Genomic DNA, 27948 nt, shown 5'->3' on the forward strand with positions numbered 1-27948 from the left:
TCAAATTGATACCATCTTGGATGATCATGTTAGTGTTTTTCTCAATATCAAAATATTACAGAAGGGTGTCATGAGCAAGGGCTGTATTTGTAGATACAGATTTTTCTGACATGAGCTGGTTTTTGTGTCTTCTTTAGAATTTAGCTTATCTTCTTCCAAATCAGGAATGCCTGGTCTTCAAGGCTGCGTGGAGGCATTTACTCCTGTGTTCTTTTATTTTTTTATTTTTTTAAAAGATTTATTTATGCATGTGAGATTTACTAGTTTTAAAATCCATTTTTGTATACCATAGCTCTAGAAGATTTTAAACTTCAGAAGTTGTTTTATTAATATTCTACTTACATTTTGATGTTGTAATTCAAATGTTACTGTTTCTCATTTCATCACTAGTTTGAATCTCATTTCTCACAGTACACATCAAAAGCTTCAACTATTCCTCTTTAGTGCAATTTTTATAGATGCCAAGTAAACACAAATGAAAAAAACTGAGAACAGGCTCTATTATAATTTAATATTTAGTTTTTTAAAAGATTTATTTATTTATGCATACAAGAGCTGGGGTACAGGCCAGAGTTGTGTGGGGGGTGGTGAGAGGATTCACCAGAGACAGAGTACGGAACAGATCAGGCAGATTAACTGAAATACACTGCTGAGGGGAGTAGTGAGCAAGACAGAAAAGGTCTGCTGCACCACTGGGTCACCTCTCTGGCCAGGGATTGAACTTGTGCTGCAGTAACTGCAGATTGCTTCATAGTGCTGACATTTAACCCCTTGCGCCACCAGGGAGGCCCCCAAATAGAACAAATATTGATGAAATTCATGTGGAGCCACAAAAAACCCTTGAATAGCCAAAGCTCTCCTTACTAAAAAGAAGGGGAATGCAGGTATCACACGCCTAGATTTCAAACTATACTATAAAGCCATAATAATTAAAACAGTATGGTACTGGAACAAAAACAGACACACAGACCAATGGGATTGAATAGAAAACCCAGAAATAAAGCCGCACATACATGGACAACTAATCTTTGACAAAGGAGCAAAGAATATGCAATAAGACAAGGACAGTTTAAAAAAAAAAGATTTATGCATACAAGAATTGGGGTACAGGCTAAAGGTGTAGGGGGCGGGGTGAGAGGATTCACTGGAGACAGTGGGGAACAGAACAGGGAGATCAACTGAAATACACTGCTGAGGGGAGCAGCGGGCAAGACAGGAGAGGTCTGCTGCGCCATGTGGGTCACCTCCCTGGCCGGAACTGTGCTGCAGAGGCTGCGGATAGCTTCACAATGCCGTGCTTAACCCCTTGCGCTACCAGGGAGGCCCCACTCCTGTGATCTTTTATTAACCAGCTGTGTTCTCACTGGGGAGCCTAACCTACATCTGGCTATCCTTGCCTTCATGGAGCTTACTGTTTAGCTAATTCTGGCTTTTTGGCCACATACTATTCAGGTTCACTAATTTTCTTTTCTGATGTGGATGGTTTCATTGCTCTTTGGCTCTGCTTCTCTGGAGTTTTAAAAATTATCTTGCAGTAATACCTCCTGGAGAGCTTTCCTGCTTCTTTTCACCTCTTGCCTATTGAGAGGTTAATAATTTTAAACGAGGAGTATCAAGTGCTTCTTGGGAAAATTACACCCGGCTTCATATTTTCTGTGTTTCTCTGGCTGGCCACACTAAATCACTGCCTTTCTGTGTGACACCCCGAGGTTTTCTTTGGGATGACTTCCTTCCTCTACCTAGAGGGCTGCAGTGGGTTTTGAGTTTGTATTGGGATCTGCCTGCTGTCCGCAATGTGCCTCCTCCATTGTTTCTGATGCAGGCTGGAGTCTCTCAGGCAGTGGATGTCAGGCTGGCCCGGAACACCCTCTCCCCAGCTGCAGGTAGGAGTGACCTTGCTCAGTGAAGAGACCTTTAAAAAAACTCTGAAGCCAGTGTTCTGTCCACATAAACATGCAGGATAAGATCTGGAGAAAACTTTGTTCTTTGGCTGTTCTGTTATCCCCTTTCTTGTAAATACTCCTGGGCTGTTGTGATTATCTGGATGGTTTCTCTGTGTATGTGAATGGATTGTTGCTGAGTAAATTGGAGATGGAATCATTGACTCTCAGATTTGGGAGCACCTGCCCTTATCAAGGGGCAGACCCGGGAGCCCCTTCCCCGCTGTGTACGCCTTCCTCATTGTCCCCGGAAATAGCCTGTGTCGTGTTTAGGCATCTCTAGCTGTTAAGAACCCCCTCCCACTTAGATTGAATTGGAATTTGTGTCCTTGGCACATCTACTCATTGTTCCTTGTTCTAACCTTTGGAGCCACACAGAGCGAGTCTAATCCCCTTTTCACACAACAGCGACTCTGGTATGTACCTTTGACGGCAGTTTATTGTGTCCCCAGCCCTGTTCCCACTTCTGTACCTGGTGCCTCCTTTTAGCTTCTCAGTCCTGAAGCCATCTTGGCCACTTTTCTTAAACCAGCCTCTTGCTGGCTGGCCCTGAAATCACTAGGGAGGGCACCTGACAGTGCCCATGAGGGGGTTTCACCTGCCTAGTGTGGCTGCTGGCTGGTGGTGGTGGCCCCAGCGTCTCAATACTCCCTGCAGGTTCCCCTCAGGCTGTGTCTTTGGGTGAAAAGGCATACTTCTGAGAAAGTTGGGGGGTATTCTTGATTTGAGGGGGACCTACAGTATTTCTAACTGGCCTGCCCTGTTGAATAGAGGAATATAATTTCCAGAGACCGCATGATCTTTGACAGTCATCTCACAGTGAACTATTTGCTGTCAACTATGATCCCTCAAGCCTTGTATAAAACAAAAACCAAGAAGGAGAAAGACAAGGTTTGCTTCTGTGTTTCACCCATCCTGCAGTCAGGTAGCTCATTTCTATAGAGCTGTCGATTCTCCCTTCCATGACACAAAATGAGTTAATGAAATTAAACTTCATCTTGTTAGCTTGACCCATCATCGGTACAGTTTGCTGATCTGTTTGACCTCTTAATGCCCCAACAATGCATTGTCTGTGTTTCCTGGGTTTAGGGCATAGACCATAGGATGAGAGAGGCAGAGGATGAGGCGCGGGGTTCGGGGTGGGGGGGTTGTGTGTAAATCTTGTGCCCACTGGGTATGTGGTTTTGCGCCAGGGCAGAATGACTATCCTGTAGGAAACTGACAGCAGGTGAATGGGTCTCAAGGAACCCAAGGGCAGGGTCTTCAGGAAATTCCAACTAGAGATGCTGAAAAAAAAGATCTCATCTCCTCACTGCATCTTTCAGAATGCTAATTTCCTTTTTTCCCCCTTTTTGGAGGCTGACTTACCCTGTCTACTTACGTGGCAGGGAGAGCAATGATGTCCATATCCTAATTTTGGAACCTGTGAATATCGCCTTACTTGGTGAAAGGGATGTGATTAAATTAAGAACTCCAAGACCATGAGATTCTCTGGATTATGCAGGTGAGCCCGGTGTCAGGACGGGTCCCTGTCAGAGAAAGAGGGAGACAGGAGTCAGAGAAGCAAAGTCAGAAGATGCTGTGCTGCTGGCTTGGAGGATGGAGGGAGGGTCCCGGAACTAGGAAATGCAGACAGTTCTTGAAAGTGGAAAAGGCAAGGGAATGAATTTCTCCTTAAAGTACCTAGAAAGAAGAAGGCAGCCCTGTTGCCACGTAGATTTTAACCTAGAGGACTTCTGTCCCCCAATACAGTAAACAAATGTGTGTTGTTTTAGGCCACTAAGTGGCAGATGCTTCCTTCCCTTAGTCTTTGATGCCACCAGCCCTGCAGTAGTGATTTCCAGCCACTTCTGTGCCCCACTTGGGGGAGAGGTGGTGTGGTGTGTTCCTGTCTTCCTGCTGCTGCTGCGCCGTCTTCTGCCCCAAGACCCGGCATGGAGCCTCCATGCAGTGGGTCCTTGGAAAACGTTTTGTTCATGGAGTCAAAGACATTTAAAAAAAAAAGCAAAAAAGCAAAAAAAACAAACAAACAAAAAAAAACAAAGCTGCTGCTATCTTGATATCTTCCAGGAAGCCAGCAGTGAGATTATAGTTCTTTGACCTCCCAGCTCCGCAGTGCTGCCAGGAAAAGAAAAAGGCCAGTGCCTCTTGACGTACTCCCAGCTAGCCCCGGTGGGCTTAGAGGTAGCTCCTCACCACTCCTGGAATCTGCTCCATCTGCTCTGGAGCCTCTTCATGGTAGACCCACCTGCTTTTGCACTGTTTTTTTGTACTCGCCAAATATCAGAGATGGCGTAACCAAAGCCTCCGGAAAATATGGTTTTGATGCCACCTAGTTCTCTCAGTTACTGCAGTTGAAAAAGTGCTTCCACATCCATGATCTCATTGCATTCCCAGGGTGGTCCTGAAAGCAGCCAGCTCCTTCCCAGTTTCAGCCTCTGTCTTGTAGGAAGGGAGTGAGGATGCCCGGGCTGTTCCCCGGTGGGGCTGGAAGCCCACCGTTCCTTCTCATGGATCTGAGTTCTGTGTGCTCACGTGCTGGGCCCGCGGCTCCTGCTGCCAGGCTCCTGGAAGCACGGCTCACCCTCGTGTTCCCCTTAGAATTGTGGAGTGTCCTTGCACGCACTCTCCCTTGTCACTAAGCATCCTCTCGAGCCCCTGTCTCTTCTATTAACATGGCCTCCTTGCTGTCTGGACCTGTGGCTGTCTGCTGACCATCTCCCTTCTGGTATGAATGGGAGCATCTCCGGGAAGTCTCCCAGATCAGTGGCTGCTCTCAGAAGCACCTGCTTTCAGGGTGTCCTGGAATCCTATCCAGTGTTGACAGTCGGGGCGCAAGCAGATGCTCAGTCACTGTGAGTGGGTGTGTCCTGGCAGCCACATCCTCAGCTGCCTTTCTCATAATCCCCTGCAGGTGGTCTCCAACCTGCCAACCAGATGACTTTTAGAGGTTTATTTTGTTGTTAGCTGATTGTTTGGAGCAATTAGCACCTTTCCTATGAATCAGTGTCATAAATGGCACTTAGGTTGTTGCACCTGTTATGCGGTAGCCTTTGGACTTATGAAGAGAATTGGCTTCTGGCTCCACCACAACTATCTGGGTGACCTTGGGCGAGTGACTTAACCCCTCTGAGCCTCAGTGGCCTCATTTGCACAATGGTGATAAGTAATAGCTACCTGGCAGGTAGCCATAAAAAATGCTTAACATAGTACTTAGCACTTGGTAAGTGCTCAATGAACGGTGAGTACTATTTATTGCTGCACTATTAATTACATACATAGTCTGTTTAGTAGCCCTAGACACCTAATTGCTGTTTATACTTTGTTTCTATGGGTAAACTGATACCAGGGTCAAACTGTACCAGTCAGAATTGAAATGCTTTTTTTTTTTTCCCCTTTCTGGAGGCCTAGATTGCTAGGTGGTGGGGGAAGGGATGCCACTTCTTTTCTTCTCTTCCTCCCCCCTTCCTCCCATATAAACAGACGGTAATTAAGCAGTTATAGAAATGTGAAAATACAGCTGATTTGGCAGGGGCTCGGCTTTGGATCTGTGTCGCTGGGTGGCAGGCACCGCCCTGTCTTCCACTGGGTGACTAGGGCCTTGGCAGACCCGGGTTCAGATCAGAGCAGGGGTACTGCTAGCCTGGGCTCCGCAGATGTCAGCCCACAGTGTCTGACCCATCAGAGTCGAGAGCGTTTATGAGAGAGGAGCAGCTGGGCAGAGTGGCCAGGCAGGAAAGGAGACTTCCGGCTTTCTGGTTGGGGCGACTGGGCTATCAGGTGGTGCTTATTAAGGAATGTTTTAAGTGGGACTCTGAATTGGCCGCTCCTTCCATTCAACCCAGGCGACGCCCCGGCTCCACTTCCTGTCACGTGGCTTCCTGTAGCCTAACAGGTTGAATAATATCTTTATCCGTATCATTCTCTCCATCTCTCACTTTTCAATGCTCCTTTTTGGCTCTCAACTGTCTCTTTTTTTTCCCCTCTTGTTTAATTTCTCCTGTGTCTTCAATCCGCTCTTCTGTTTTTCGTCCAGTTGTTTCTCTCTTGGAGAAGCATGTTCTCGGAGCTGGAGGAGAAGCAGACAGAGTTCTGTCTTCTTTACGCCCATTGGTTTTATAGCTTTGTTTAATGTTCCCATTTAAGTTCTGCTGCGTGTTATGTCCTCTGGGAAGGGATCTTCCGTGTTTGCCCAGCTCTCTATTTGTTCCTTCTCCCTTCCAGCAGATGCAGTTTGCAGGTTTATTTAGTCATCTGCTTCTACTGCTCGGCTGATGGGAAACTGTGTGTAGCTCATAAATTATCACCAGGTAGATCATGCTCAAACCCTCCTTGCACAGCTGCCCGAGCTCGGGACCTGGGGCTCTTCTTCAGGTATCCGTGACATAACACGGTTTTCACTGGGTCTTGGGAGATGGTTTGCCCTGTTCTTTCTGATAGAGAAGTAATCCAGGAGCAGTGCTTTGAGACCAACCAGAAGGTGCTTCGCTGGCTTGTTGAAGGACATGAGTATCCATCTCCCCACAGGTCAGAGGTGGAGGACGAGTTGGGAATTGCAAGCCATGGCTCAGAGTGACAGCAGTGGATTTTGACTGCTTGGCAGCATTTTAAAATGCATATTTTCAAATCATTTTAGTGAGGATAATAGAGAGAATTCCCATATACCCCATCGGCCGATTTGCTCTGTTGTTAACATCATGCATTTGGTTTGTCACCATTAAGGGAAATTATGACTAGCTAGTGTCCATACTTTACTAGACTTGCTTGTTTTTAATCTCATATCCCTTTTCTATTCCAGGATTCCATCCAGGATAGCACATGTCATTTAGTTTCATGTCTCCTAAGGCAGCCCCCCCCACCCATGACAGTTTCTCAGACTGATGTCAGTGATAGTTTGGAGGAATAATCATCAGATGTTTAATAGGATGCCCCTCTATTAGAATTTGTCTTTTGTTTTTTTCATGTTTAAACTGAGGGCTGGGAGAAGACCACAGAGTTTAAGTGCCTTTACTTCCCAGCACATGCTGTCAGTGTGACTTATCACTGTTGCTGTTGATCGTGAGTTAAGTATGGACCTGGGGGAGGTCGTATTGCCAGGTTTCTCCATTGTAAGGTGTTCTTTGCTCTTCCTTCCGTACTGCCCTCTTTGGGAAGAAGTCCCTATGTATGGTCTTCACTGAAGAAGTGAAGAGTAATGCTTCCCTCTTTAAGGCAGAATATCTAAGTAAATAATTTGCAATTGTTCAGCGTGAGAATCCTGTGTGTTCTCTCCTATTTATGTATTTATTCAGTTGTTTGCTTGCATTAGTGTACAGTCATGGATGTTTATTTCAGACTTTGGTTTCCACTCTAAAACTAGTTAATTTTGTTGTTCAGAGTGTTCCAGCTATGGCCACTGGGAGGTCTTGCTGTTGGCTCTTTGTCCCTTTGACACACCTCCATCACTGTGTACATTTTTTTTTTTTTAGCACTTCCTTTCTGATTCCACAAGATACTTCAGATTCATCTTAGATAATCCCTGCCTCTGTCTTAGAATCAGCCATTTCTTCGAGGCGTCCTGGTTCTTCTTACTACAGAATTCACAAGGGGCATAAGAAATCAAGGTCTGGACCCTATATGTGCTCACTGCTGCTGGGGTGTGGTTGCTTCTCAGCCTTCCTTGCTGACAGCAGGGAGACACACGTGCACACTCTACATACACCTTCATCAATATGGGATTGTCTGTTTGCATTAAGCTAATCATGAGTTGATATTGATATGCTCAACTCTAGTCCATTATCACCGACTCATTCTAACCATCTCTCCCAGAGATGGTTAGAGCAGCTCCCAGAGACCCCATCTCCAAGGTTACGCCTGTAACCTTCCTTTCCAACACTGAGAAGCAAGACTCTGCCCTCTGCCACCCACTTATTTACTGACTCACCCAGCTCCAGTAAATGTGCTTGGTAGTTTCAGAATCTTCAACCCATCCCTTTATGGGGAGCATTATCAACTACACGTAAAATACTTACCTAAAGTTCCTTTTGCTTTGGATATTACAGACCACACTTATTTCCAGAGTTACTTATGTCTTAACCATTTTCCTTCACTCCCTTCAGTGAAGTGGTTTCATTTATTTGTAATACAGTCACATTCTTTTGGTTTTGATAGTTCTTGAAAAGAGAACAACGGGAAGATAAAGAATCAATCATCAGAGAGCTGAGTTAGAAAAAGCTTGTGAACAATTGCTTTCTTTCTTTTTTAAAAAAAAAGATTATTTTTGCGTATAAAAGCTGGGGTGTAGGCCAGAGATGTGGTGATTCAGGGGAGGGTGGTTGGTGAGAGGATTCTATAGAGACAGAGTAGGGAGCAGAATAGGCAGATCTACTGAAATACTCTGGTGAGGGGAGCAGCGGGCGAGACAGGAGAGATCTGCTGAGCTATGTGGGTTAGCTCCCTGGCTGGGGATTGAACTCGTGCTGCAGTGGCTGCCCATTGCTTCATAGTGCTGAGACTTAACTCGTTGTGCCACCAGAGAGCCCCAACAATTATTTTCTTATATCTAGCAAATGTTTGGTGGCTCTGTGTGCTGAATGACAGGAATCTTATAATATTCTTCCTCTTGCTCCTGCACATTTGCTATGGACTGAATTTTTGTGGGGTTCCCCTGCCCCATGCAAATGATGACATCCTAACCCTCACTGTGCTGGTATGTGGAGATGGGGTCTCTGGGAGCTGCTCAGTGGAAAGATCATAATCACCTACTCAAAGGAAAGCATAACTCCTTCCCCCAACATCCTGAGCCTATGTGAGAGCAGCAGGGCCTGGTTTTTAAAAGCAGGAAGCATGCAGGAGCGGGGCACTACCCATGTGTGCGGGGAAGCACTTGGTGCCATCGGCTGTGCAACAGCGGTGCTCCCGTGTGGACGGTCTGTAGTGGACCCTGCCCCAGATCGTGGACTTGTAAACACCAAAGACCATAATGTGGAGATGTAGGTGTGAGTGATTGATAAGGATCCAAGGGGAAAGCCTTGGTTTCCTTGGGGCATTGTTTTTTTTTTTTTTTCTGGGATGCTCATTCTGGGTTTTGAATGTTTCTCCTTTAATAGTTAAGTGGTTTTAACTTCTTTGGATAGGTCACCCATCCTATCTTCTCAGTACAACTTTTCTTCTTCTTCTGCCAAATAGAGAAGTCTGAGGAGGAATCAAAAAAGCTGAAGCCAAGGAGAAAATTGTTGGCCCTTGACAATAGAAGGGTGATTGGAAAAAAAAAAACAAACCCGAACATTAACTTCCAGGGAGGGACTTCCTTTCTTTTTCTACCTTTTGTGTTTCTTCCTTTTCCTCTTCAGTTTTTCTCTTTGTAGTAATTTTTTTTTGATGCCCAGGATTTAGAAAAAAAGCACAAAACCATTATTGCTCTTTCCTTTCGCAAATTGGCACCTGTTTTGATAGGAATGTCTGTTTCCTGCTGCTCAGGACTGTCAGGAGTGCAGGGGAATGTGTCTAGGGGTCACCCCATGATTTCCACTGCTGTTACCAGAGGAGTCGCTTTAGAGAGGTCTCCTCTAGAAACAAATTATACTTTGGTTTTTTTAATGCAAAACCTTTCTAAACTGAGTCCCTAAAAGTAAGGTATTTAAGTACAGCCTTTCTTTTCACAATTTTTTCCTGTGTGGTCATCAATTAACCACCCAGATTAAAGTATAAAAAAAATGTTAGTATTCAACATTAGGCTAATGTCCAGAGGTTAGTTTGGGATATTACAGTTCACAGGAGGTTAATGTTCAATATACACACTTTCAGAAGAGTCCTTGGCACATAGTGCGAGTGTTTAAGAGTTGATTACACATTCTCCTCCTCCTCATCATCATTATACACTGAAGAATTTATGACAAAGATGTGGGGCCTGACATCAGGTTAGATAGAGGAAAGTGGAATTATGGGACTGGATTTCAGGGCAGAGGTTTGGATCTAAAAAGTTGGTAGTAGGGAGCTTGAAAGTGACTCATCTAATGAAAGCGTGTTGATGATCTCTGAAAATCTTTCTACCTTTAGAATGTGATTCTGTGTGACTTCACATTCTGCCTGGAGTAGGAAGGAGTGGGGATGGAGGGGACAGTAATAGGCTAAGGAGTTATGTAGAGGAGAAGGTAAAGGAGTAGGATCCCCCCCACCCCACACTGATTCTCTTATCAGTGTTTTTTCTGGCATTCCCAGTGTATAAAGGAGTAGGCTTCTGCAATTGGTCTTAATTAAACACAGAGCAACCTCCTCAGCTGATCTGGGCACACCCTAGCAGTACAGCTACAACTCAGGACAATAGGCTACTGCCAGAGGGAAGGAAAAAGTAATATTCCAGAATATTAGGTAAGGTCTGGCTCAGAATTCTTAGAGCATGAGCACCAGGTTATGCATTTTCATTTGTATCCCCTAGGCTGCCAATTCCCTGGGGAGAGGAAACAAATACGGGGGTGCAGGTGGAAGCGAAAGTGGGGTGGGCAAGGGACTCCTCTAATTTTTCCATGACAGCCTTTAATTTTTGTGTTTCAATTTCTGTGATAATTAACATTCCTTGAAAGAATCCTCAGTCCTCCAGTCCTTTGTTAATCCCCTCTGGTCTTCTGTGCCTTCCACTTTAGTGACAGTTTTCTTTAGTTAAACTTTACTTTCCATCCTGCCTGATACAGTGTTCCCTTATCTCCATTGTCTTTTTTTTTTTTTTAAAAGATTGATTTATGCATATACGAGCTGGGGCATAGGCCAGAGGTGCAAGGCTGGGGGAGTGGGGGAGGAGAGAGGATTCACCAGAGGCAGAGTGGGGAACAGAACAGGCAGACTGACTAAAATACACTGCTGAGGGGAGCAGTGGGCGAGACAGGAGAGGTCTGCTGCGCCATGTGGGTCACCTCCCTGGCCGGGGATCGAACTCGTGCCATGCTGCAGTGGCTGCAGACAGCTTCACAGTGCTGTGACTTAACCCCTTGTGCCACCACGGAGTTCCCCATCTTCATTGTCTTATTAGCAGTACCTTTCCTTCCTTTTTGAAGCATCAGCTTCTCCGCATCTAGCCCCCACATTTTCCCAATTTCCTCTCTTTCCCCTGGCAGTTGTCTGTACCTTCTCTTCCCCTTGACCTCTCAGAGTTGGAGTGCTGGAGCCTAATCCTCCTGTGGGGCTTGTGCAATGTGGATGTTGATTCAGTGGGTCTGGGTTGGGGCCCAAGACTGTGTGTTTCCAGTAACCCCCACGGGGTGCTGCTGTTATTGCTGGTCCGCTGAGCGCACTGTGCAGGACATGCTTAGTCCTTGACCGCTCTGTCTGTATTACTTGCCAGCCAAAGTCATCCAGCCCCTGACTTTGAATAGATTTTAAGTCTTATTGGTGACTTCCTGCCCCACCTGGGAAAAGACCTGGAGGCCAAGACGCCGGGTTTGGCTCCTACCCCCTGCTCTGCCTTCACTCGGCCTTTCCCTCCTGTCTCCCATTATGTTCCCGCCAAGTTGGCTTTCTTGCTGGTTCTTTGACTTGCCTGGCGCGTTCCTTTGTCAGAAGCAGTAAGCTTGCCGTACTCTCTCACTGGCACTTACACAGCTTACAGAGAAATAGTTGTCTTCTCGGAGAGGCCTTCCTTGACCACCATCACCACCACAACCTTGCTTTCTCCTGAGCCTACTTCATTGTCTTCATAGCGCTCATTGCTGTAAGAGATGCTGGTCCTCCTCCTCCATTAGAGCAAGTTCTGTGGGGGCAGGACTTGATCGCGTGGAACTACGTAGAAGTTTGCTTACAGCAGTAAAAAGCTTCCATTCGGAACTTGTTAGCAATTAGACAAAACAGGAGCATTGGCCTATCCTGAGGGAGCTGGATGTCTACTGAGTATTACCACTGGAGTCCCATGACCATGTTTTTAATGGTTTGGGTTTCAGGTTAAATTATTTTAAATTATGAAGAGAACTGACATAGACTGGACACATTCATGAGGCCCTCACACCGTATGACTGCCCAAATATTTTTATGGCAGACTGCACAAATAGAGGTTTTGTAGTTATAGGTTAAAAAATGGTCACAGACAATGGCACAAAGTCAGGTGTGCTTGGTGAGATAGGAGCTCCTGTGCCATGGCCCAGGCTGTCCTGGTCACGCCACATGTGGTGACTTAGTTTCAGCAAAATTCACATCATCCTGAGCCTCCCCGGTGGCTCAAGGGGTTAAGCACAGCGCTGTGGAGCTCTCTGCAGCTACGGCAGACCTCTCCTGTCTCACCTGCTGCTCCCCTCAGCAGTGTATTTCAGTCAACCGCCTGTTCTGCTCCCCACTCTGTCTCTGTGAGTTCTCTTACCTGCCTCCTCCACAACTCTGGCCTGTCCCTGGTTGTTGTATGCATAGATAAATAAATCTTTAAAAAAAAATTCATATCGCATATTCAGTTCACCTTGTGAATTTGAATTCTATCGGCTTTTTAAATTGTTTTTGTACTTAACATGAAGGTTTTGTTTAGGTCTCACGGTATTATAAGATCTATAATGGTTTAATATTTCTATGTATTATAAGAAACATTAAGTAAGCTCTAAGGGTCTGAGAGTTTTTTCTTTAAAGGTATCTGCATATTATGCAAAGTTGTGAAAGTCTAAAATTAGGAGTTAATCAGCATTAAAGACTGAGGACAGGGACACTTTGGAAGACGTCTTAAATTCTAAAAGTGCCTGTGAAAGCTATTTTTAACAAAATTAGGATAACTTAGGCTCTGAGTGGACTGCTTCAGAAGAGTGGTGTCTTAAAATCTCCATATTCATATGCTTACAGTCCTAAGGAATATACTGACCAAACTAGATCAACAAGCCCTAAAAGGCTAAACTATGTAATACTTGTGTTTACATAATTGAAACTCCAGTTTCTGATTACCATTTCAGTTTCTGGTTATTGAAAAATGTAATTGTGAAAAATGCCTTTTTGGACACTGTAAAATGAAGATTTAAATGTAAACACAAAAAGTTGTATAGAAGCTCCCAGTTCTAGATTTTGCCCAGGCCCTTGTGCAGTCCCCTGGGTCCAGAGGCAAGAGAGGAAGGTATTTTGCACTTGATAATGGGGCAAAAAAGGCAGACAGGTTCATACATTCAAAGAAGCCATGAATGGCACTTCCTCCCACATTCACTTGAGTGTTCACGTCTTAGTTCCTTAGAGCAGCCCAAACAAAATAACCACAGACTGGCTGAGCTACAAACAGAGCTTTATTTCACACAGTTCTGGAGCCAGGAAGCCCAAGATCAAGGTGCTAGCATGAGATGTTTCAGTGACGCCCTCTTCCTGCTTCACACTTGATTCCTTCTCTCTGTGTCCTGTGGTGGGGCAGACCAGGGAACTTGATGGAATCTGTCTTTATTTTTTAAAAGACATATTTACTTATGCATAGAAGAACAGGTGTAGGCCAGAGGTGTGTGTGGGGTGGTGGTGGTGGTGAGAGGATTCCCCAGAGACAGAGTGGGGAGCAGAACAGGTGCATTTACTGAATAACACTGCTGAGGGGAGCAGCAGGTGAGACAGGAGAGGTCTGCTGTGCCATGTGGGTCACCTCCCTGGCCAGATGGAACTCAGGCCATAGCAGTGATAGTGCTGAGACTTAACCCCTAGGCCACCAGGGAGGCCCAGTGGGGTCTCTAATAATCCCATTCATGAGGGCTCCATGCTCATCTAAGCAATTCCTAAAAACCCCACCTCTGGATACCATCATCTTTGGGGCTTAGGATTTCAACATGAATTGGGGGTGGGGGGGGCACAAATATTCAGGCCATGGCAACTTTCAAATATAATCTGAAGTGTTTGTATTAATGGGCCCAGCTATGTGGAAGCATGAAACCTCAGAGACTGGGGCCGAATAAGATGGTGGGCAGAGGGTGGCAGTGCTTTAGGAAGGGAAAGCGGGACACACGGACCTCAGAGATGCTTGGAACACCTAAAAGAAGGGTCTGTTCCCAATGACCTGAGTAGCTGTTGAGAGCAAGATGCAGCAAATTTGGGGTAAATCTGGGGTCTGGGATAATCTCCCCTCTCCTGCCGCTTACACAAGAGAAGATTATGGGGAGACATCTGGGGAGAAGTTCGTCCTAGGGAACATGGACCTGGTGTCATCGAACGTTGGGGATAATAACTGTCCTTTAACAGACAACCTGAATTCATACATGTGGGAACTGGCTGGGTTTCTTTCAGGTCTATTTTTTTAATATTTTGGGTGACCATAGTGTTATCTTTTATTTGCAACAGTCACATGGTGTGATATTCACACCATGAATATCTGTGGATAAGTCCAGTGCCTATCAATTGTGGCATAGTCTTTCTAGGCCCTATGCAGACAGCTGATGGAGACATGTACGAGACTTGGCTTGGTCTGTGAATTATCCTGCTGCGAGACGAAGACTGAAGGCTCCCACCAATCCTGGGTGGCTCTGGATTTTGGATCTGTTTAGCTGAGTTTTCTTATGTTGCCAATTCCTTCTTGCTTTTCTATGATGAGCACAAAGATGAACAAGTTTCCCTGATTTTGTTTTGTTTTGAGTGACCCAGGAAAGATTTGTCTTGCAAAAGGTTTAACATATTGTAGGGGAGGGCGTATAGTTTCCTAGTCACTTTGTAGTGTTCGCTTTTCAGAGGTTCTGGGAATCGGGCTAGTTACAGCTGGCATTGTTGGCATTCCATGGTGTCCCCCTACTTCCTTCAGAGATGCTTGATTACTCAAGGATTGTTTTCCACTAGTGGATCTTGTGTATTATGCCCCATTGCTTGTGAGTTGCAAACTTCTTTATCTGAGTTCTGGTGGGAGAGCTTTGACATACAATTTCGGGTTAAAACGTTTTGGACATAAATTCTGTAATTTTTGCAGAGTGTGGACTATAAACTATCAACCACTGACTTTTATTTTTTATTTTTATTTTTTTAAATAATAAATTTTATTTTTATATTCCCCCATACAACTGCACATGCCCCATTCTGACCCCAATCCCTCCCCTCCTGGCCCCCACCCCCCAAAAAGTGTCTCTGGTTCATAGTTTTTTGTTGATTTTGATTTTCACTTTCTTATAGTTATTCATTTTCCTGATCCCTTATTTAAGTTTTCTAGATTCCTGCTATGAGTGAGACCATCTGGTATTTTTCTTTTTCTTTTTGGCTTATTTTGCTGAGCATGATCCCTTCCAGCGCCATCCATGTTGCTGCAAATTGCATGTGTTTATCTTTTTTGAATGCTGAGTAATATTCCATGGTATATATGTACCACATCTTCTTGATCCAGTCATCTATTTTTGGGCATTTGGGCTGTATCCAAAGCTTAGCTATTGTAAATAGTGCTGCTATAAACATAGGGGTGCAGGTGCTCTTTGGAATTGATGTTTCTGTGTCCTTTGGGTAAATACCTAGGAGTGGAATTGCTGGATCATATGGAAGCTCTATGTTTAGTAGGTCCAGAAACAACCACTGACTTTTAAAATTGGGAATATAAGAACACCAGAAATTAAGTAGTCATATCCAACCTAACCAGGTTAGAAGAGTGGGATCAAAACCAACAAAAGTAGAACGGATACTGATTACGGGACACACCCATGAAGAGAGATGGGGTGAATTTGCAGAGGTGAGGTGCAGGAGCACAGGAAAGCCAGCTCGGCACTTACTCTCTAGTCGAGGTGTAGGCAGGTTAGTCCTGGTGCTCCCTTATCTCCCAACTCCTGCTTGACCTTCAAGGCCCCTCACCTAGTTTATTATTATTTTTAAAAATATTTATTTACTTATGCATACAAGAACTGGGGTGTAGGCCAGAGGTGCAGGGGGTGAGAGGATTCACCAGAGACAGAGTGGGGAGCAGAACAGGAGGATCTACTGAAATACACTGTTCAGGCGAGCAGCTGGCAAGGCAGGAGAGATCTTCTGTGCCTTGTGTGTTGCTCCCTGGCCCGCTGGGAATCGAACTGGTGCTGCAGTGGCTGGCAATAGCTTGATAGCGCTGTCTTGAACCCATGCGCCACCAGGGAGCACCCCCCCTCACCTAGTTTAGAAGAAACCTTCTACATAGCTTCCCTTTCTTTTTTTGCTCTTTTTTAGTAAGAGCTATGTTTAGGGGGAAGCTGCAGCACTCAAATTAAAGTATTCTCCCCCCCCCCCCAAATAAAAAAGTTTTGGTTGTCATGTTCATTTAAAGAGATCCAAACCATACTGAACTGTGTAAAGAAGATGCCAACTCTGCTGTTAACCTTCAAACCTCAAAATTTATTTTTGAGAGTGTTTTCCCAGGGAGTTTGGAAGATTTGAGTATATGTAAGACATTTTCTTTGTAGTCTTACAGTTTGTTTAGTGTCTGTATTTGCCGTTCAGAACAGACACACAGGTAGAAATGGAAGTTGGGAGGGAAGGAGGCTAGGTGGAAAGTCTGCCTCTTTCTGTTTATATTTGGGGATACGTTAAAAAGTCATTTTCAGGCCCTCCCTGGTGGTGCAAGGGTAAGTCTCCGCACTATGAAGCTATCAGCAGTCACTGACGCACGAGTTCGATCCCTGGCCAAGGGGCTAACCCACGTGGCGCAGTGTATTTCTGTTGATCTGCCTGTTCTGCTCCCCACTCTGTTTCTGGTGACTCCTCTCACCACGACCCCCAACACCTCTGGCCTGTATCCCAGCTCTTGTATGCATTAATTAATAAATCTTTTAAAAAAAGCCCTTTTCAAAGGTACGCATTTTATTAAACTTGGATTTTCATGCTCGGATTTTTCACTTTTATCTAGTTGCAGTTGTAATGGATATGCCCAGACAAAACTGGTCTTCCCTTGCCCCACTGGACAGTCATTTAGGAGTGAATATTTTGTGCACTCTTTAGGGGCCTTATCTTGTGTGTACGTCAGACCGGAAAGGATTTCCCTCTGAACCACCAGATCCCACACAGGGGAAATGACTTTGTGTCTCCCCTTCTTATTTCCTGGAATGACGCTCAAGCCTTCAGAGACTCATAACTCCCCATCTATGCTTCAGATGCTCTTTTATTTATTGTCAATTTTTATTAAATTTTTTCACTGAAATTTAGTTTACAACTGTGTACAATTTTGAGGCTGTAGCATTATGTTTGGACATCTGTGTATGCTACATTATGATTGCCACCAAGTCTCGTTTCCATCCATGACCATACAATTTACCCCCTTTACTTGTTTTAGCTGCCCCCCCCACCCCGTCCCATCTGGTTACCACCATTCTGTGATCAGAATCTAAGGATTTCCTTTAGTTTTGTTTGTTTGCTGTATTTCTATTCCACATGAGTGAAATCATGTAATAGTTGTCTTTCTCTGACTTAGAACAATCTGCTCAAGGTCCATTCGTGTTCTTTTTTTTTTTTTTTTTTTTAAGATTTATTTATTTATTTATACAAGCACTGGGTACAGTCAGAAGTGTGGGAGGGTGAGAGAATTCACCAGAGCCATAGTGGGGAGCAGAGCAGGCAGACTGACGAAATACACTGCTGAGGGGAGCAGTGGGCGCGGCAGGAGAGGTCTGTCGCACCATGTGGGACCCTTGCCCGGCAGCCAGGGATCGAACCGGCACTGCAGAGGCTTCGGGCAGCTTCGCAGCCCAGTGCTCAATCGCTGCGCCACCAGGGGAGCTCCTCCATTCATGTTCTTGCAAATGTTCATTTGGCTTTTATTTTATAGCTGAGTAGTATTCCATTGTGTATATATAAAAAACACATTCTCTTTTTTCCACTCTTCATGGATGGGCACTTAGGTTGGTTCCGTATCTTGGCTATTGTAAATAGTGCTTCACTGAACATAGGAGTGCATATATCATTTTGAATAAATGTTTTTAATATTCGTTGGATAAATACCCAAGAGCAGAACATTTGAATCATATTTCTATTTTTATTTTTTTGAGAAATCGCCATACTGTTTTTCATGATGGCTACTACATCTGCATAGATACCAATTTACACTCTCATCAATAGTGTACAAGGTTTGCTTTTTCTCCACATCCATGTCAACACTTATTTTTTCTGGTCTTTTCAGTAATCACCATTTTAACTGATGAGAGGTGACATCTCATTGTGGATTTGATTTGCATTTCTCTAACAGTAATAGATAATGAATATCGCTTCATTGCCTGGTGGTTATTGGAATGTATTTAGAGAAAGGTCTATTCAGATCTTTTGCCCATTTTTTTAAATGATTTTTATTATGCATACAAGAACTGGGGTGTAGGCCAGAGGTGCAGGGGCTGAGAGGATTCATCAGAGACAGTGGGGAGCAGAAAAGGCAGATCTACTGAAATACACTGCTGAGGGGAGCAGCAGGAGAGGTCTGCTGTGCCATGTGGGTCAGTTTTTTAATAAAGTTGGTTTTTGGTTAAGTTGTGTGAGTTGTTTATATATTTTAGACATTAACCCCTTATTGAACAATGGTTTGCAAATGCCTTCTCCCATTCAGTTGGTTGCATTTGGTTTGACAATATATATATATATATATTTTTACTGTGCAGAAGTTCTTAGTTTGATAAAATCCCATTTGTTTAAGTTTTTCTCTTGTTTCCCTTGATGTTGGAGATGAATCCACAAAGAGATCACTGAGGCTGAAGTCAAAGAGCTTACTGCCTGTTTTCTTCTGTGTATTTTATGACCTCAGATCTTCTATTCAAGTTTTCACTCCATTTTGAATGTTGTGTGTGGTCTGAGATAATGATCCAGTTTCATTCTGTTGCAAGTAGTTGTCCAGTTTACCCAGCACCACTTATTGAAGAAACTTTCCTTTCTCCTTTGTATGCTCTTAACTTAGATGCTCTTTTAAAAGATATGTATGGTAGAATTATTCATTTCCAAGCACACATGCAGTCACTGCTATCTCTGTGCCAGGTGTCCTGCTGGTGGATTAGACTAGCCTGGCCTGACCGATGGCACTGTTGTCCTCAGGAGGGTGGATAAGCCTTGGGGGAGAGATTACCAAATGCCCTCACATTTCCTCAGGAGCCATGAGGGCCTCTGCAATGACTGGATAATATATTTCTGGGTCATGAAAGTGCCACTGGGAATTGGTGTGATGAGGCGAGGATGTGGCCCTGCACTGGGACTGATCTCAGGGCTCAGCTGATAACATGTGATAGCCCAGAGAGGAAATGTTCTATCTGTTCTGTGTTCATAGTGCTTTCAAGTGCTACGCTCTTTGTTCTTACTCACAAACACGCTAATTGATCTTGCTAACTAAAGCAATTATCATCATTTAGCAGTCTTTTCCAAAAAGCATTATTACCACTCCAAAACACCACTTTTATTTGCCAAGTGTCACGATATTACAATATTACATCCTGGCAATTGGCTGGCATTTACTGCCAAATTACGTAAGCCCTTGCTTGGGCTTAGGCCCTGACTGAGCAAGAGTATGTGTGGAGTGCGTTAGGATCATGATGTGGCCTGGTGTCAGGAAACAGAGAACAGCTGTCTTTAAAAGTCATCCATTAATTCAGTGTTTACACTATGATTGGGAAGGAAATCCACATTTGCTTAAGACACCAGTGCCCAGCTGAGAAATGTCATTGTGTGAAAACGTTGGATTGAGGTTTGTTGTCAAGGAAATGTAAATTGTGGACATTTCATGCAATTCAAATGGGCGGATTAATTGCTAACAGAGCACTAAGGCTATAATAAATCAAGGTGGCTTTATTCAAAGATTGAAATGTAATTAGTGTTGACTGTAGCAGCAACACCTAGTGAAAGGCCTGTAAAACCCGAGAAAAGAATTTTATTAATATTAGAAGAAATATTTTCATAGAATTGTTTAAGTCAGCATAAGAAGAGATTATTGGTGAGTGAAATGACACCATTTAGTAAATTTCATTAAAAAAGCATCACGGTGAATAAATTTGTACAGCAGCACTTCTGTTTAAAAGAAAAATTGTGATAAGCTTTATGAATACAAACACTTCTAGAATAAACATGCCAGCGCTGCTGGGAACCAAAGGCCAAGACAGACCGTAGCATTTTGATCTTGGCCTCTGTGCATTGCTGTGTCAGTCTAAGGCAGGCCTGCTCTTTCTGTCCTTACTATTCAAGTGTTAACAAATATTAGCCTCGTAGAGGTAGAGAAGTTTAAAAGCAGGCCACTTTCCTCTCTTTTCTCAAAGTCCCACTCAAAAGGTAGTAAATTAATATGAATGTGGAAACCTACAAAGAATGACAGGGAGGAGCTCTCTGAAGCAAATGGAAGAGTGGTAATTGAACTGGCAAGTGTTAGGTGCTTCACAATGATGTGCTGGCAGAATAGGAATGAGGCGATTTGCCTGTGGAACGGAGGGTTCAGAAATAGAAGGCATTGGTTACTGGATGTGTCAGGGCAAGGGCCAGACGTAGGGTCTTCTCTGCACCCTGCATTGCCAAGCACCCATCTGTTCCTATGCCCTCCCCACTCCAGCAGCAGGCGGAAGGTCTGTTCTCTGGAGAAATGGAAGTAGCATAATGTTGGAAGCATGTGAAGTGACTGAAAACAGGGAGACTGAAAGGCTTCCATGCTTGTTCCCTGCCTTGTCCCATAATGCCAGCAGCCTGGGGTGTGTAGCCTCCGCAATGGATGGAGGAGTCTTTCCTTGAGAAATTGAACAGCAGAGAAAAAAATGTCCCCAGGTACTGAAATGTGTGGGTTCCTCAGAGGAAATCTTGGCATCTTTCTTCCCTTATTACTCTAAGCTTACCTCCTAATAAAGCCCCTTCACTCCTACAGAGCTCTAATCTGCTTTTAGTTCAAGAATTTGAGTCATATTAGGCCTTCAACATCTAAGACAGGGAACAAGGCAAATAGGGAAAGAGAAATATTGCAGAAGATGGGGACATTGTAGGATGTAGAGAAAATATACTTTTTGGAAAATGTTATAGTTAATACGGAGAGAGAGAGAGAAGAGATCATGTCTAAAATAACTAGCATTTATGAAAGAGAAACAATTAGAGAACAAGAAAGAGATAAGGGAAATGATAAATTTCTGGAATGTTTAAGAAAAGTTGAGGCTGTATTTCTCAAAGTAGAACAAGAAAGATGGATTTAAAATGCAGATGAGAAAATAAATATGAAAAATTGAAATGTGCTGTAAAGGACTCAACATCACTAATGTATTAAATTAGATGCAAAAACCAAGAGCAAAACAAAATGATTCTCTAAATAATACCACAGAAATAATACAGGGATGTTTCCTAGAACTGAAGACATAAATTTCCAAGTTGAAGGAATATATTAAATGCCTGTGTTTTATAGAACAGCCCAATTTTTATAAATTTATAACATTTTTATATGTATGTCATTGTGAAACTTCTGAACACCTGTGACAAAGGTTCTAAAAACTTTGAGAAGAAAATAACAGGACATACACAGAGAGAAGGATATACCAGCGGCAGAATTTATAAGAGCATTGCTGGAAAGTAGAAGGGAATGGAGAAATACTTTAAACAATCTGAGGAAAATTTATTTTTATTTTTTTTTTTTTTTTTTTTTTAATGATTTTTTTTTAAGAGGCATGCATTATTTATTTATTTTATTTATTTGTTTGTTTGTTTGTTTATACATGCACTGGGTACAGTCAGAAGCTCGGGAGGGTGAGAGAATTCACCAGAGCAGAGCGGGGAGCAGAGCAGGCAGAAGGACCGAAGTACACTGCTGAGGGGAGCAGCGGGCGGCAGGAGAGGTCTGCGCGCCATGTGGGACCCTCCTCTGGTGGCCGGGGAGCAGCCGGGGAACGAACCGGCGCTGCAGAGGCTGCGGGCAGCTTCGCAACCCAGCGCTCAACCGCTGCGCCACCGGGGAGGCCCAGGAAAATTTATTTTTAACTGAGATTCTAAATTCAGCTAAACTATCAATCAAAGTATGCATAGAATAAATACATTTGCAAAATACAAGGTTTCAAAAATTTTACTCCCTTTTGGGCCCTCACTTAAAAGGCGACTAGAAGTATGCTCCATGGGAAGCATTAAGTATGCTCCATAATCATAAATTGGTTATGAAAGAACAAGACAGGAACCTTGGGAAATAATGTAGCACAAAAGAAAGAGAGTACCCAGCCCCTAATGCAGGGCAGGAGGATGGGAGGCTTCAGTAGGGAGGTCGTGGTAGGGAGTAGTGGGGGCAGCAATGGTCAGGGGAAGAGAGCACCAAATGATCTGATGTGGAAATGATACTGATAAGCATCTAACAGATGTGATGTAACTGATGAGGGGATTTAGGAATAGGTATGTAGAAAGTAAGGCAAGTAAAATATAAAGTCTAGAAAAGTTAAGTTTTATAAGGAAAGATGACCATCGTCTACAGCTTGGTCTTTAGTGAACAAGATTCACAGTTGAAATACTGTTTCCCTGCCCCTCCTGTAGATGTGGATAGCTGTTTGATAAAGTTCTTACCAATAAGATGTGAGGGATTATTAGTGATTATGTCTGGGAAATCTCCTTAAAAAGAAGGTCCAGGGTCTCCTTGGTGGTGCGAGTGGTTGAGAGCAGCGCTGTGAAGCTGTCTGCAGCCTTTGAAGCGCCGGTTCGATCCTGGCCGGCCGGCGAGGGTCCCACATGGTGCGGCAGACCTCTCCTGTCTTGCCTGCTGCTCCCCTTAACAGTGTATTTTGTCAGTCTGCCTGTTCTGTTCCCCACTTTGTCTCTGGTGAATCCTCTCACCCTCCCACGCATCTGGCCTGTACCCCATTCTTGTATAAATAAATCTTTAAAAAAAAAAAAAAAGGTCCACATAAGACTGGCTTATGTGATGCTGGATCAGCCATCTTGTAATCATAAGGTGTCTAATATATACTAAAGGTAGATAACATGTTTGTGATACCGCATGCCTAAGATAGCTAAAGGTAGAAAAAAAGAAAAAGTGTCTCTCAAAAATATACTTGGAGGACCGCCCCAGTGGTGCAGCAGGTTGAGTGCTGCTTTGTGAAGCTGTCTGCAGCTTCTGCAGCACGGGTTTGATTCCCGGCTGGCCAGGGAGAAACACACATGGTATGGCAGACCTCTCCTGCCTCGTCCTGCACCCCTCAGCAGTGTCTTTGGTCTGTCTTTCTGTTCTACTCCCCGCTCTCTCTGGTGAATTTTCTCACCCTCCTGCGCCTCTGACCTGTACCCCAGTTCTTGTGTAAATAAATCTTTCAAAAAAATATATACTTGGATTTGCTCCAACCCCAGAATTTTTTTCTGGGGGAAAATTCCCTTTAATTTGCCATTTAGTCTCTCTATTAGTAGGAACTGGTATAATTCCATACTATCATAGTCCATATCACAAATTATGGGATTATAATTAAAGAATGAAAATAAACAAATGAAGCATGAAAGCCAAGGCTTTGGAAACAGAACAACAAAATGAGGAAAGCAGAACGAAACAATAAAGATCAAACTGGAACTCAATAAATTAGGAATTAAGAAAAGATGGCTAAATCTGAGTTCTTTAGAGGAACAAAAATTTTTTAAAATAGGCAGATTTTACCTGTATAATGTAGAACTAAGAAAGCACAAGTAAAAATTAGATCATGAGAAATTGATACAGAGGAAATGAAATGACGTGCTTTGCAAAACTGTGCAAATAAATTTGAAAATCAAATAGATAATTTTTTTGAAAATAGGCTACTAGATTGACTCTAAAACAGAAAAGAAAAAAAAAAAGCCTCTAAAAGTAGTTGGTACCACTCCTACTGCGTTGGCCTTATTGTGGGAGTTTTTCTGTGTGGTAGAGTTGAATTTCCAGTAAGAGATCCTCAGAGTATGGGGTGGGGTGGGCGTCCTGCCTGTGATCTCTGTGCAGTCTTTGATAAGGTTGACCACTATGATAATGGGGAATTCTGATATTTCTTGCCATTACTATCGATCACAAAATAAATATCCCTGAGTCTACAATTTCTTTATATTGTTTTTTTTAGGTCAATATGTTATTTGAACTTTTTTGATAAGAAAAATTGACAAAACTATATTTCATCTTTTACTCTCACTGGTTGTCTTGCAAACTGATTCCTTAGAGTGAAAATATTTTTTCAACAGTATTTACAAATAGAGATGAAGATGTCAAAGCAAGTCTGTGCATAAAAAAGGGTGAAGATGTTGTTTGGCCAAGAAAATTTACATATAGGGCATAAAAAATAAATGGTGAACAGAAATTATTTGGGTCTTAGCTCTCATTTATTTTCATGGAAAAGTACCTTCTCAAATGCTGGTGATTGGAATATCCTATTGGTTAAAATAAATAGCTTAAAGTGTGAGGAAACCAAGTAAGGAAGAATAAAGCAACCAGAAAAACCTGTCAGCTAAAAAGAGAATAATGAAAGGTGTCAGGCCATTACACCAGCTCTGCAGCCCGAGGTCAGGGGTCAAGCCCAAAGTTGACAAACATCATGGTCACGTGGGCCTGGGCATGCAGAAAGGCCTGTTTGGGTAAGCATTTGATTCTGAAATGTTCTTACTATTTAAAATGTTTTGTTTTCTTTGAATTTTGAAATTTCCCCTCCAAACCTTCGTTTAACCAGTTGTGATCCTCACCTAATGTTGTCTCCTTCCCCCCTCTTTTCCTGGTAGTGGGAGCAGTGAGCCATGGAGCTGTATTTTGGTGAATACCAACACGTGCAGCAGGAATACGGTGTCCACCTGAGACTGGAAAGTGATGAAACCAAGAAATCAAGGAATTCTCAGCACTCAAAGTCAGGCTCCTATGGTGTCAGTATTCGGGTACAGGGAATTGATGGCCACCCCTACATAGTCTTGAATAATACCGAGCGGTGTCTGGCAGGCACATCTTTTTCTGAAAACGGGCCGTCATTTCCATCTCCAATGATAAATAAACTGCCTCTACATTCCAGTAATGGGTCTGCGCTAGACAACAATGAAGAAGAACTGCAGCTCCCGGAGAACCCATATGCCCAGCCCAGCCCAATAAGAAACCTGAAACAACCCTCTTTCTTTGAGGGCAAGAATGGAATTGTTGAACGCAAAGAGGGTTCACTGAAGCCATCCCACATGCTGAACTTTCAGAGGCACCCAGAGCTCTTGCAGCCCTATGATCCTGAAAAGAATGAGTTGAACTTACAAAGTCACCAGGCTTCTGAGAGTAACTGGCTAAAAACTTTATCAGAAGAAGGCACCAACAATAAGAAAGCTTGGACTTGCTTTCCAAAATCCAGTGGTCCCCAGCTGGCCAGCCCACCTTTGGAAGATCTGACCAAATCCAGCATCACAGCCATTCGTTTATGCAGCTCAGTGGTGATAGAGGACCCCAAGAAGCAGACATCTGTGTGCGTGAACGTTCAGAGCTGCAGCAAGGAGGGGATCGTGGAGGAGGCGCTTCTCCCTAGCAGGAGGCCCCTGACCAGCCACAGCCCAAACACCCAACTGGAAGCCAAGAAAACCAGGCCAGATGTGTTGCCCTTCCGACGGCAAGATTCAGCCGGGCCGGTTCTGGATGGAGCTCGGTCTCGGAGATCCTCGTCATCCTCCACCACCCCCACTTCAGCCAACTCCTTGTACAGATTTTTACTTGATGATCAAGAATGTGCCATCCATGCTGACAACGTGAACCGTCATGAAAACAGACGCTATATCCCCTTCTTGCCAGGAACGGGGCGGGATATTGATACAGGGTCAATTCCTGGTGTAGATGAGTTAATTGAAAAATTTGACCAAAAACCTGGGCTGCAGAGGAGAGGGAGGTCTGGGAAACGAAACAGAATTGATCCAGAAGACAGGAAGAGATCGCGAAGCGTGGACAGTGCCTTTCCTTTTGGTCTCCAGGGGAACAAGGAGTACCTAAGCGAATTTAGCAGGAACCTGGGCAAGTCGAGTGAACACCTGCTCCGACCATCCCAGCTGTGTGGGCACCGGCCGGTGGCCCCCGAGCTCCGAGGGAGGCAGGGTGCGGGGCGTGCCTTTGCCAAGCTGCAGGGAGCGATGCCTGGCACCCAGGGTGCCCACCCCAGGCCCGCCCAGCAGAACAAAGATGGGAAAGCTCCAGAAAACAAAGCTGGTCAGGAAAGTAGGACAGTGCGCCCGTCCTCCCTTCCAGCTCAGAATAACAAGGAAGAGGAGATCAAAACGGCCACTGCTACCCTGATGTTACAGAACCGGGGGGTAGCAACTTCTCCTGACTCTGGTGCCAAGAGGATTTCTGTGAAGACATTTACTTCCACCTCAAATACTCAGGTAATCCAGTATTTTTTTCCCCTTCTAAATGACTTAAATCTTCATCCTCAGGGTATAAAACGCCACAGGCCTACATATCCTCCTTAAATCAGCAATTGCAAATCTGAATTTTTAAGTTTCCCCCTGTACAGTATGTCCTATTGCCAATTGTGTGGTGTTCTAGGTTAATTCAAGTCCAACTAGATTCCCATTGTGGTCTTGTTCTGAAAACAAACTTGTCACACGCTAGAGGTTTGTTTTTCTGTTTAAAGATATGAAATCTGAAAGTATGAGAATTTGCTTCTACACAGAGGTTCCAAACTGTCCTCATGACATTGAATGACTGAGTTAGTTTCTGGTCTGAGAAACTAGGTTAATCCTACAGTGATGAAGTTTATTGAAGTGGCACATCTATTGTTTTGTAGTAATAATAAAAAATAATGATAGTGATGAAAATGATAATATGGTTGGTAAGTGCTAGGCACAATTTGTTATATGTTTTAGGATTTCACCAACCCTATGAAGTAGGTCCTATTAACCACAATTTTACAGGTGAGAAAATTGAGGTGAAGACAAGTTAAGTAACTTGCCCAAGGCGATTGTCAGTTGTGTGACGATCCTTACCTAAGGAATCGTTTTTTTTTTTTTTTTTGGAAAGTGGAAATATGCTTGGAAACTTCTGCTTCAGGCTTTTGCCTTCTTCATGGAAACATCCTCTTGTGTTCTAATAACAGACATTATGTTTCAGGCCACCCCGGATCTGTTAAAAGGTCAGCAAGAGCTTTCTCAGCAAACCAATGAGGAGACTGCCAAGCAGATACTTTACAATTACCTCAAAGAAGGGTTAGTGATTTTCCTTAAAGGAGTCGAGTGTTGGCATTTCTAGTGGGGCCCTTCATTTCCTTTTCTAAGACCTGTGTTTTGTTCTCCCTTCCTGCCTGGTGTGAGCCATTTGAGGGTTAAGACAGGTTTTTAGAATAGGATTTAAGTCTTGGGTGGTGGTGGGGTGAGACCTGGGGAGGGAAGGCCAGGGAAAGACATCATACTTTAAAAATCCTAAAGGAATGTGTTTTTTTCAAATGACCCTTTTCTGTTGCAAAAACAAATGCACATAGGAAGAATGCTTGTTGTTCAGTTTTGAATTGCCATCACCTTGAGGTCTTCCATGAATGCAGGAATGAGAAGTTCCAAATAAAAAACACCTCCTCCCCTTCCCAGTACTGACATTGGCCAGAAGCCCCTGCTTCCATTATTTTTGAAGCAAGTATGACTCATTTAAAAGCATTGCTTTCCACCAGCTTATCTCGGAGGTTGAGTTTGAGTAATCTGGTTTTCACTTACTTAGATACTAGCTGCTGGAATTGTAGGCCAGGAATGTGAAGTTTCTGTTTCACTTCTCTCATCAGATATGATTAAGAAGGAAAGAAAAACTTTATGCTTGACATGACTGAAAGTCATTTGGCAAATACTCCTTGGTATCAAAACATTTTTTATTTTTGCATTGTGCCTCACAATTACTTGTCAGTGATGAAGAGCCGACAAAATGGGTTCAAATTATCATATAGAAGTGCTTTTGGAAAACAAACAACCAGAGAGATTCTTCTAAGACATACTTATTAGTTTCTTTCTCTGTAGGGTTTTACCATATTAGGATTAAGGTAGAAGAACTTGATTTTTAAAATTGTTTCTAAAAATTTTTCCCCTATGATGTATTATTGACTGGTGAGACAGACTTTAGCAGGAGGTGCCTATTTAAGGAAATATTTAAAATCTTTTGTTTCCCGCTACATGTCAGGTATGTGTGACAAAAGGTGTGGTAGAAGTTAATAAGCTTTATCTGATCATTACCTGTGAATGTCTAGACCAAAAGTTCTGCTGTGTCGGCAGT

At 43.6% G+C, this 27948-nt stretch overlaps 1 protein-coding gene across 4 annotated transcripts in view; it reads left to right on the plus strand.

The window, feature by feature from the left end:
* Window positions 1-27948, plus strand: part of CGNL1 (cingulin like 1) — a 164873-nt gene that overhangs the window by 33211 nt on the left and 103714 nt on the right. For 3 of the 4 annotated variants that reach the window (XM_037502562.2, XM_037502564.2, XM_037502563.2), the window contains exons 2-3: window positions 24465-26081; window positions 26809-26903. In XM_037502562.2, the coding sequence (XP_037358459.1) occupies window positions 24480-26081; window positions 26809-26903 (1697 nt within the window). In that variant the 5' untranslated portion in view covers window positions 24465-24479. Of the gene's footprint in view, window positions 1-1827; window positions 1884-24464; window positions 26082-26808; window positions 26904-27948 lie in introns of those variants that run through there. The other variant, XM_054701808.1, reaches the window with a different exon arrangement.

This window comes from Talpa occidentalis, unplaced genomic scaffold (genome assembly GCF_014898055.3).
Source record: "Talpa occidentalis isolate TD23 unplaced genomic scaffold, MPIMG_talOcc4v2.1 talOcc4.11, whole genome shotgun sequence".
Taxonomy (NCBI): domain Eukaryota; kingdom Metazoa; phylum Chordata; class Mammalia; order Eulipotyphla; family Talpidae; genus Talpa; species Talpa occidentalis.